Source organism: Neomonachus schauinslandi, chromosome 6 (genome assembly GCF_002201575.2).
Source record: "Neomonachus schauinslandi chromosome 6, ASM220157v2, whole genome shotgun sequence".
NCBI classification, from domain to species: domain Eukaryota; kingdom Metazoa; phylum Chordata; class Mammalia; order Carnivora; family Phocidae; genus Neomonachus; species Neomonachus schauinslandi.
The window spans coordinates 124,194,631-124,206,100 of NC_058408.1; the positions used below are offsets into that span (position 1 = coordinate 124,194,631).

The following is an 11,470-nucleotide window of genomic DNA, read 5'->3' on the forward strand; positions in this document are numbered from 1 at the left end:
AAACAGTGTGGCCATGTACAAATTGACACCTCGCTGCCATGTCGTCTTAGGTTTCCTGCCTAGATGTCAAGAACCTTCCTAGAGGCAATTTAACCTTCAAGGTCTGCTTTCTCCCAGCTCTGAGAGAGGCCCTAAGAGTCCACAGCAAACGAGGTATTAGATCCGTGGTGGCCTAGGGGAAAGGCTTATTGAAGTTCGGACTGGGAGGTAGAGGCAAAAAGATTCAACTGAGATATCTGGAAACACCTCAGCACATTAACCAAAAGGGCTGCTTTCTCAAAAAATGTTTAACCTTACTCAGTGATACTTGACTAGTGGCAGTAAACCACTGCCACTAGTCAGGTATTTTAAAACATTCAAGATGAATGTTTTAAAAATTACCCTGGCTAAAAAGAAAGGTAAACAGATCCTTGTTTAGGACAAAGCCTAGAGGAGAGACTATAAAAGGTATCAATCTTCAACCGAAATTGGCCATCTGGATGGTACTGAAGCTTGGGGCTTAGCACCTGGGCTCTTCTCACAAGGCAACGTCCAGAAGATCTGGGCTCAGAGGAGAATCCAGCTTAGTTATGGGGCAGAATTTAGGGTTCGGGAGGCTGGTCGGTGTACTGGTAAAGCACTCAGCCTCTGGGCTTAAATTAAGCAGGCCTGGGTTTAAGTTCTTAGATCTGCCCCTTAGGGTCGATGGGACCTTGGGCAACTACTTAAGTAAGTGCCTGATCCGATCTGTAATTTGGGGATAGTAACAGTTCCTTTCTCTCAGGGCTCCATAAGATCACACATGTGAAGGGGTTAGCGTGGCAGGTGAACACTGCACATTAGCTCAGTTGGGGAAGTACTATTGCAGAAAAAGGGAAACCCAGGCAGGAGTTGACTTGCCCAAGGTTGCCTAGGAGGTGTGACAATAACTGGTCTCAGGATGTGGGCACTCTGGACGCTCAGGACAAAAGAAGTACAGTGGCAAGTGATTTGGAATCAGAAAAACCCAGATACAAATCCCACCCAGCTCTGCCACTTCCTAGTTTGGGCAACCTGAGCCTGTCTGATTTAAAAGGAAAAAAAAAAAAAAAAAAGCTCCTGCCTTGCAGAGATTTCGAGAATTAGGTACTACATAGTAAAGTGTGCAGTGTCAGTTGCAAGCCCCCATCTGTGATGAACTTTTAGAAACAGCAATCCATGATGAGGATGCAGAGCAAGAGTCAAGAAATGAAGTACAGGCAGTTCTGGTGATTTGTTTATTCCTCATAAACACTTGTTTCTACAGTACAACTCAGAGAATAAATAGAGGCACACGGCTGTAATTTCCACCACAATCTGCTGTTGAGGAGACATTCAGTGTGAGGATAAGGGGCTGGGAGTGGAGTGGGCATGTCTGGGTTCTGGGATAACTGGAGGCCTCTGTGATGAACTACGCAGGGATCCTATCCATCCAGATCTGACCCCCAGGCCTGAAGGCCAAGCTCGTGGTGGAAGAGTTAACAGGAAACCAAATGTAAGGAGCCAAACTCTCTTTTGGTTCACTTCGGTCCTAGGATGGGTCCAATTCTCCCCAAGCTCCAAGGGGTTGAGGTGGGTCTGACCTACAGGTCCGCTGGGAAGGGGCTGTGTCAGCCCAACCCACCCCTAAGAATTCAGTCACTCCATCGTAGGGCCTTAAGTGGCCCAGAGATGTTTGTCCTCTGCCCCGGAGTAAGTAACAAATACACGTTATGAGATGACTCCTTGTATCAGTTTCTTGACTAGCCCCAAAAGGGATCCTGTCCTGTGTCTAAGGAAGGAGAGAGGCACAAATGGGGCAAAAATTAGCTGCTGGACCTCGGGTAAGGAACGCAGCTTGTACAGTCAGGGGAGAGGGAAATCGCACTCTTACCATACCCTTCACAGGGGGACAAGCAGACACAAATACCAGCTTGGGGAGACAAAGTGGAAGTCCCGGAGCCATGAAGCCAACCAGCAGCCAGTGAAGGGGTGACACACGGAAACGCTCTGGCTTTGACTTTCACAGGCCTGCGGAGCTGTCTAAGCCACCCCTGTGTTTCTCCCTGTTTCTCCAGGGTAGCACAAAGCACTAGCCCTAACCTGGGGCCAGGATCATCTGCCCCCAGTACAGGCAGAATGAAGAGATCCTGCCTCCGTTGGCAGGAAATCGAGTAGAAGCAGGTCTGCACTGGGTGACCCGAGGCATTAGGGACAAAGAATACCAACCAGGGAGAGAGGCAGAGACGGAACTGGTGACCCTGCTGTGGGCCGGGGGTCAGAATCCTCACGACCTTCGTCATTGAATCCCCACCGGGCAGGTGAGGGGGCATGTCTCCAGGCCTCTGCTCCGTAGGCATTCTCATCTCCTCTCCCATCTGGTTCATGGATTCGCCTCGAGGGCGCCACGGGGCCTGTGCTTTGGCCCGTGCTTGGGAGCGGGTGCCCGACGTCCATCAGGCGGTGAGACTTCTGGCCGACTTGGAGGCGCTCTGGGCCCGCTGCACGACTGCGGAGCACTTCTCACGCCGCAGCAGCTTGTTGTTCTCAAACAGCCCTTCGTTGCGGGGTATTCCGTGAGAACCATCAGGGAAGGTCAGCAGGCCTTTGAGGGGGACCGAGGAAATACGGGATTGACAAGGGCGTGTGACTCAGAAAGCAGCTAGGTACCACGGGGCGGCAGGAAGGAAAACCTGCAGCTCTTACTCCTGAGAGCGGGAGCACTGGACGGGCAAGTTCGACAGACCGGCATCAGGGCCCGGTCGCTAGGGATTGGTAGACATCCCCGAAAGCATCCAAGCTAACAAGGTGTACTCCCCCCCCCCCCCAGTATGCTCCCCCCCGGTCGCCTGTCCTGCGGGGCTGTGACTTACCAAAACCGTCTACTCTGCCATTTTTAAATTCCCCTTCAAATGTCATGTTGTCATGTCGAATGAAGACTCCGACGCCATTAAACTTGCCCTGGGCGAACTCCCCCTCATACCTGCAGAAACATGAGATGGGAGCGGCAGGGTGGGTAGCGAGCTATGGAGGTTCACTGTGAAGCAGCTACCAGTGAGTGTTACTTATTAACGCAAAGGAGCTGAGCGCATTCTGCTTCTGTCAGAATCCCTGCCCCCACCCACCCACTCCCAACCGGCAGACGAGGGCCAGAGAGCATGTGTGATATGGGGCTCTAATCTCAAGGAGGTGACACAAGAGAATGGCAGTCGGGTGGAAGGTCACTCGGCTCCTTGCCATTTCAAATTTTAGATCTACTTATAAAGTAACTAATAAAAGAACTGCTTACTTCTTGCCTGTTTTCAGAGGGCCTGGGCCAAGCTCAGGTCTGACCAGCTATTTATCACTATCAAAGCTGAGAAAGGAATGACCCAGGACTTACCTTGAGCCATCGGAGAAGGTCAGTACCCCGAAGCCATTAAAGAGCCCATTCTCAAAATGACCCAGGTAGATGCCACCATCTGCAAACATCAGTTGACCAAAACCATGTCTGCGGCCTGAGCAAAGAGAAAGACAGTTGTCAGGATGGGATGGGGCAGCTTCAGGGACCCCCTCGCTGCCTAACATCCCTTGTCTTTCGTCACCCGACGCGCAAAGCAAAGAAGAGAAGCAGTGATGTCAGCTGGGCAGAGAACTACTACCCAGAGTCAGGCACCAGGAAAACCCGGCTCCTGGGACCTTCCCACCTGTCACAAGCATCAGCTGTGGAGCAGGTCTCTGTCGGTATGAATAAGAGAGCGCTGAAAAGTAACACTAGCTACCAGAGTGCCCTCACTATGTGTCAGGCACTCTTCTGAGCACTTTGTACTGATCATCCTATCTAATCCTCACGACGTTAAGAGGTAGGCACAGTACTATTATTATTCCCGTTTCACAGATGCAGAAAGCAAGGCTAGGAGAAGCTAAATCACTTACGACCACTGTTGAGTGGCAGAGCAAGAATGAAAAACGCAGCAGGCATCCTGGCCGGAGAGCCCTCACCACTTACTTCCGTTGCCTCTCTGCGAGAAAACAGTGCCACATGGAACTGTGCAGCTAGGGAGCAAACCTACCAGGCTGCCTGGCAACACTGATTCGGGCTTTGTTCCATCAGTAGGGCTGTGCTTACCCGTCGAACTGATCAGAAAACAGCAAGACGCGGGAGGAGCAATCATGTCTTTCTAACAGAGTATGAGGGAGTTCTTCCTGGGGATAGAGACCCCCTGGCAGAATGGCACCTCTAACTGGCCAGATTTGAGGGGACAGCAGGTGTTGGGGAGGCAGGAGAAAGGCAGGGGAGGTACCGAGCAAGGTCACATCCCATCTGCCCAGTTTCTCCTCTCAGGGCTCAAGAATTCATGAGCTGTAGGGATCTAACATGAAAAGAATGGGGTGAATGTCAAAATGGTCTAAACTTCTCTTCACTGGCACAATGGTAGGAAGTCAAGGCGCCTCGGGGCAGTTTGTGGCTTGCTAGGATTGGCCCCACGAGGCTTTTAAGTGGTCAGACTGTGTTTCTCAGGCTCTGAAGAATTTCACCAATCCTGTGACTAGATACTTCCAAATGCAATGAGCTGTCACAGGAAATTCAAGGCAATGACTGTCATTTGCTCTTGAGTATCTATCTGTCCTAATTTCCAGATCTTCCTTAACTTTTTAAATTCATTGGAACCAAGTCATTGCAATGAATTCTGTACTTTCCAGTTTGTAGGCACTCAAAATAATTCATTTTACTCTGCCTGGTACATGAGTATTTATAAAAAACAATTCCCAAATAATAACACAAAAGGATAAGAAGATGTTAAGACACTTCATATTCTGAAGCAGAAAGATTTAACTCATTGCTGGAGATTGGGCAACCAATGGCATTTTCTAATTCTATTTAATCCTAAAATCAAAGAAAAGGAAAGGCACTATTACTATTCAGATTAAATCCTAGAATTAGACATGAAGACTCATCCAGTTGAATTCTATAGCCTGATGTATTTGTCCTACAGCCAAATGATCCCCGGTTGAGGGGGGGGGGTTCTCTCACCTTCCTTCCACTCGCCTCGATATTCTTCCCCACTGGAGTAGGTGAAGGAACCTTTTGTCAGGGTCATGGTGACAGCGTACAGAAGAAAAGGATAACAACTGCAGGAAACAGGGGAGAGAACCAGAGTCACAGGATGGCTGGAGGAAAGGCCTGCAAACCAATTTTGCTGATACAGTCTATCAACTAACCAGCCCAGTAAGTATATATTACCTTGGATACATTTAACAAAGATACTCACTTCTCCAATCCCCCACCCCCACCCTCATCATCACCACCTCTGTTCAAGCAGTCTTATCCTCCTACTGGTTTTAAAAGTTCTCAGCCTGGGGCGCCTGGGTGGCACAGCCGGTTAAGCGTCCGACTCTTGGTTTTAGCTCAGGTCGTGAGCTCAGGGTCTTGGGATCGCTCAGCACAGAGTCTGCTTGGGATTCTCTCTCTCCTTCTGCCCACCCCCCCAACTCATGCTGTTTCTATCTTTCTCAAATAAATAAATAAAATCTTAAAAAAAAAAAGTTATCAGCTAGTTCCAATTCTCTATGACGTGGGATAGAAACTGAGGATTAATCTACAAATATTTGCTTGATAGCTACTATGTGTTTAGTTGATGTATAAAATATAGTCTCTTCCTTCAATGAGTTTACAGTCTAGCTGGTAAGACTAATAATGGAAAGACAGAACAATATGAGAGATAATGTCATTAAGTGCCAAACTGGATGGCAGAGATGAACAGAGACAAGGGCTGGGCACAACTGAAAACAAGCGGTCAAGAAAGCAAAAGGCAGTTACCTGTGGAGAAAACCTGGGGAATGAAAGCACAAAGAGCTATGTAAGCTGGATGTTCAGTGGGAAACTAATAAGCTGGGTTTTACTGCAGTGGAAGGTTTATTTAAGGAGTAATAGGAATTAAGTTTGTCTAGGTACTCAGCAGAAATCTGAAATCTGAAAAAAAACCTCTCAGATTTAAATCCAAATTCCGTCATTTCATAAACGGAGAAAGAGAAGTGAAGAGCTAGTCTGTGGCCGGGCTGGACTAGTGTCCCGGCCTCCTCTGACTGCTGCTAGTTCTTTCTCTCTTGTATTGTACGCTCTGCTTTTTGGGTCCAGCTACTCTAAGGAGACCTTGGAAAGCTAGGCAGAAGAGTTTACAGCTAATAAGGAGGGGGAAAGATGAAGGCTCTGGGGGCTTATGAACAGGCACATAATATGAAAGCAGTGCTTATGGAAAATGAACGTGGCAGCAGGAAACAGGATGCTTTGTAGCGGCAAAGCCCACAGCCAGAAAAGCTTGCAAGGCAGGAGATGTGATCATTCAGGAGACTGTGAAAATGAGCACAAATCGCTCTCCCTCTGCTCGTGCCCTTGTGATGACACGGCAGCACCTCCATTAACAGTCACTTTATTCCCCCACCCGCTGGGTCTGGGTGGGTAGAGGTTTGGAAAATGCTCGTCCACACGGGGCTTGCCCTCTCACTGCACTTGGAACTGTCCTGCCCCGCTGTGAACAAGCCCAGGCGAGTTGGCTGGTGACGAGGGGTCATGTGGAGCTGCTGTCCTAACTGCCCACAGATGCATGGGTGAGCTCAGGCATGACCAGCAGAGCTGCTCCTGAGCCCAGGTCCAAATTACTGAGCCACAGAATGACGGACTAAATACATGGTGGTTGTTTTAAGCCACTATGTTTTGAGGTGGTGTGTTATTACCCAGCAAAAGCTAACTGATAGACCCAGGTACAAGGTCGTGAGGCCTGAACTAAGGGGATAACAGCATAATGGGAGCAGAAGGAAGGAGTGGTGATGACAGAGATATTATAGAAAAACAAACACCCAGTAACATTTGGAGACTGGCTAGGTATGGCTTCACGTGTGCAGTAAAAGAATGCTTGTATTCAAAGATATCCTAGGGGCGCCTGGATGGCTCAGTCGTTAAGCGTCTGCCTTCAGCTCAGGTCATGATCCCAGGGTCCTGGGATCGAGCCCCGCATCGGGCTCCCTGCTCCGCGGGAAGCCTGCTTCTCCCTCTCCCACTCCCCCTGCTTGTGTTGCCTCTCTCGCTGTGTCTCTCTCTGTCAAATAAATAAAATCTTAAAAAAAAAAAAAGATATCCTGTAAGAAGGGGGTTAAGATACCTAAAATATCATTAAATACGAACAGAGACAAATAAGCATTTGACATATTTTTACAAGTGCAATCCCTACTTCTTATTTAATTTCTAGGTCTGTTTACTCACCTCTTCATCTTTTCCAGATCTAAGCAATACAACATTTTTGCAAGTGACTGTGACAACGCAGAGTCCTAGGCCCACACCCAGATCTACTGAATCAGATTCTGTAAGTTAGAGCCGGGGAATCTGCAGTTTTAACAAGCACATCGTTGGATTGCTACACACTTGAAAGCGTGGGGACTACTACTCCAATAAACAGATAAACTATGTGTGAAAGTTCTCTGATCTATAAATCACTATTGAAAGGTCCCCTGTTATTAATAATGAACCTAGAGGGGGGCGCCTGGGTGGCTCAGTGGGTTAAGCATCTGCCTTCAGCTCAGGTCGTGATCCCAGGACCCTGGAACCATGACCTGAGCTGAAGGCAGACGCTTAACGACTGAGTCACCCAGGCGCCCCAAATAACTAACATCTTAAAAAAAAATGAACCTAGAGGGGTGCCTAGGTGGCTCAGTCGATTAAGCATCTGCCTTTGACTCAGATCATGATCCCAGGGTCCTGGGATGGAACCCTGCATCTGGGCTCCCTGCTCATCCATCCGGGAGTCTGCTTCTCCCTCTCCCTCTGCCCCTCCCCGCTCCCTTGTGCACTCTCTCTCTCTCAAATAAATAAATAAAATCTTAAAAAAAAAAAATGAACCTAGAGTCTAACCCTCAAGCATCTGATTGAGTTCCAATAGGACAAGTGCACCTCTTCTTCAGAGCATGTGGGCCAGGCCTGGAGGACCAAACAGGAGTGGATTTTTAAATCCCTGCGGCCTGATGCCAACAGCCAGCTTTCTTCAAGTCCCAGAGAAGCCCAAATCACACACAATGTTAACGGTTGTATTGCTGTTTCCGTTATGGAACAACAAGATGGGCTTACAAAGAGTAGGTTCCTCAGTACAAGAGGGATCTGGCACATTTGATACTAAAATGATGCTTTAAATGTTCAACTAAAACAAGATGTACATTAGTTTGTATTCTCCAAATTGTGATGGTAGATGGGGCTGGGTTATTTATACTCCAGGTCAGCCAACACAACGCTCTGGAATCAACTGAGCTAACCCCAGAGAAGCTATTTGAAGTATCTTTACAACAGCAACTAACAGGAATTGACTCCTTACTGTGTGCTATAAGTGTTTTTTAAATACATAATCTAATTTCAGCTCACAACTTTATGAGGTGGGTAGTACTATCATTTCCACTTTACGGATGAGGGAACTGAGGAGTAGAGAGGGTAAGTAAGTTCACCAAGGAACCCTAGCTAACACGTGCAAGTTAGAAGCAGAGACTTGGGGGTTGGCCTCTGGGGCCCATGCTCCTAAACCCCGTCCTGTCTTCCTATCCCACATGCCTTCCAGTGTAATACAGTGGCATGTGGGCCCAGGAGCGCCAATACCGGGGCTCCCACCCCAGTGCACTGTGTAACTTCGGGAAGGTTACTTAAATGCCTCTAAACCTTGGTCTCCTCCCCTGTAAAGTACAGAAAATATACCTACTTCAGAGAATTGGCATGGATTAAATTAAATAAGATACACTGGGGTGCCTGGATCACTCAGTTGGTTAAGTGTCTGCCTTGGCTCTGGTCATGATCTCAGGGTCCTGGGATCGAGCCCCACTTCAGGCTCCCTGCTCAGTGGAAGCCTGCTTCTCCCTCTCCCTTTGCTGCTCCCTCTGCTTGTTCTCTCTGTCAGTTAAATAAATAAAATCTTAAAAAATAAATTAAATAAGATACATGAAAGTACCTAGAACACCACCAGGCCCTGTCTCTTAAATATTATTCTTTTCCTCCTTCCAAAATAGACACCTCAACTCACACATTCACTTACTGTAATGGAAATTTCTCTAAAGTCTCAGTATAAAAATGCTACCAATATAATTAAAATAACATTTGGAAAAAAATTCAGCAATTTTGCCTGAGGTAAATTCTAAGGTGAGAAAAAGTAAACTGCAATTGCCACTTGTCTGTTTTTTATGGCCATCCCATGGGATATTTTAATTTTGGCCTATGCCATGATGCTTTTGGATATAGATGCTGTAAGCCCAGAAATGGTCTGATGTGCAAACAGCTGGCCCTGAACAGAGCGGGGCTCAATCACATCTTCTGGGCCCTGGCCCTGTCTCAAAGCTCTCGTTTCCTCCCAGCTTTGAGGACAGATGAATCCTGAGAATCCCTGGCTCTCACCCAAACAGGGAGCAACATTCGTTTCTACCCCCATAATGAGGCCAGCTTGGGAAGCTCTTCCAGTGATGTCTGGGAGCCCCTCCCACAGCTCCACCAGGGATTTTCTCGCTGTTGCTACTCGGGAGCTCCATGCCCAGGCTCTCTCACATAGCAGAAGATGTCCCGAGGTAGGGATCATTTTCTTCTTGTCTTAAAGCCCCTAGAAAGCTCTGGGGCTATGTTCTCTGATGGGTGACGCTGGTACCTGGTGTGCCATCTCTGCTCCACCAATGTTCCACAAGGTCAGCATCCAAGTTCAGGCTCAAGCCTCTTGTTGTCAGCCCAGCATCAGTGTGCCTGGGGTAGAGGTCAGCATGACTCCACTGCAAATACAACATTAATGAGGGGAAGAGAAGCAGTTTTCCATCGAAACTGCAGAGGAAAACTCTTTCCAGTCCAGAGAAGCTTTGACAACTACAGGCCGTCTTCAGCTCTTTCCAGAACTAATGAAGTCGGCGTACTAAAAGTCAGCTTATGGAACAAATCTGAAATATTTCATTCCTTCAAAACAAGTCAGAATCTTAAAGGCGGTGTCTTATAATAAATCTTATCACTAAACAACCATTCCGAAACATAAATACAGAATCATGATTTATGCAGGGAGATGATAAGATAAGGGCATTTCCTTTTGATGTCTGGCAGCTGTAAACTTGTCTTCACTCCGAGGTCTGGAAGGAGTTACTGTGGTGCCTTGTGAGGAGTCAGTCTGACTGCCCAGGGGCTCAGAGGCAGCAGACTCCAGCATCTGTTTACTTTTTCTCAAGGCTATGTGAAACTTCCACACAGTGGTATCCCACTTGTTTCAGAGGGACCAACAGAAGGTCCCTGAAAGAAAGGGAATGGCGTTTCTCCAGTTTGAAGACTATCTTTGGACAAAGTACTAGTCAGCCCCTCAAACTGTAAACCTAGCCACTCTTTTGGTATGCTGTTACTCTGAGGGAATAGATCCTAAAGTTTTTAAAGAGGCCAATGAACCTGAAAAGATCATCCTCTAATTACCAAATGTGGCGGATTGTAATTTCCAAAGACATTTGCAGTCTTACCTCCGGTATTACGCGGTCTATAATTTGATCTTGCCATTGCCCCATCAAAAGGTGGAGTCTAACTCCTCTTCTTTGAATCGGGGCAGGCTTGTGATTGCTTCAACCGATAGAACACGATGGAAGAGATGGTGTGTTCTGAGGTCAGATCAGAAAAGGTGATGCATCTTCCCTCTTGCTCACTGGTACGCTTGCACTTGGAGACCTGAGCCACCACAGAAGAAGTCTTACTACAGTGGGGCTACCATGCTATGAGGAAGCTGAGCCACAAAGAGCCACATGTGTTGGTGCTCCAGTTGGCAATTCTCATCTTTGAATCAGCCTACCCAGGCACCAGCTGTGAGCAAAGGAGCCTGCAGATGATTCTAGCTCCCAGCCACTGAGTCAGCATCCCATCTAAGGTAGCATGGAGCAGAGCGAGGTCATCCCCATGATGCCCTTTACAAATTCCTGATTCACAGAATCTGTGAGCATCACTCGGTTGTTTTAAGCAGCTAAGGTTGGGGTATAATGTTATACAGCTATAGTAACTGGAACATCATCTCTCCACCTAACCCTGCCACCTCCTCTCTCATTTGTTTTTCCAAAAGTACATTTCCATTCCTTTCTTTATCTAGGGAGACAGAGCAAACTCCCTTCAACAGTTGCTGGTCAACATGATGTCCATTCCCAAGAACACAATCGGAAGTGCTAACTAAAGGACACACGTGGACTCTATGGGTCTCAGGCCATGGTTGAACACATTTGACTAGAAACTTGTACCTATGTCCAAATAATTGATACTGTCATCGCCTGGGACAGTGATTTTCGTTTATGACTTCTATAATTAGCCATGCTAAGTAATTGTCAGCTGTACAGCCACTGACCCAAAAAGAAATCATGGTCACTGAGACAAATCTAGTTTAATACAGGATAGCCGGCGCTGATGAAGACTGAAAACCCAACACTTTAAGAAGGATGCAAATCAGTATTTATATCAGTTACCCAAAAAATCTTCTTAAAGAGAACACGTAGC

General features: G+C 47.3%; 1 protein-coding gene across 1 annotated transcript; it reads right to left on the reverse strand.

Annotated features, from left to right (window-relative positions):
• Nucleotides 1-1,225: 1,225 nt before the first annotated feature.
• MORN4 (MORN repeat containing 4) lies at nucleotides 1,226-9,707 on the reverse strand. Its single transcript, XM_021699698.1, has 5 exons — nucleotides 9,621-9,707; nucleotides 4,991-5,088; nucleotides 3,359-3,473; nucleotides 2,850-2,959; nucleotides 1,226-2,581 (listed from the first exon to the last, which is right to left on the reverse strand). Exons 2-5 carry the CDS (start codon nucleotides 5,055-5,057, stop codon nucleotides 2,433-2,435), a joined length of 441 nt encoding a protein of 146 aa, XP_021555373.1. The 5' UTR covers nucleotides 5,058-5,088; nucleotides 9,621-9,707; the 3' UTR covers nucleotides 1,226-2,432.
• Between the last annotated feature and the right edge of the window lie 1,763 nt (nucleotides 9,708-11,470).

Bases quoted from the DNA above. Each gene is read 5' to 3' on its own strand.
- MORN4 (XM_021699698.1), bottom strand. From the start codon at position 5,057: ATGACCCTGACAAAAGGTTCCTTCACCTACTCCAGTGGGGAAGAATAT. The intron at 3,474-4,990 runs GTGAGAGAACCC...CTCTTTGCTCAG, and splicing joins TCGAGGCGAGTGGAAGGAAG to GCCGCAGACATGGTTTTGGT. The intron at 2,960-3,358 runs GTAAGTCCTGGG...ATGTTTCTGCAG, and splicing joins ACCTTCTCCGATGGCTCAAG to GTATGAGGGGGAGTTCGCCC.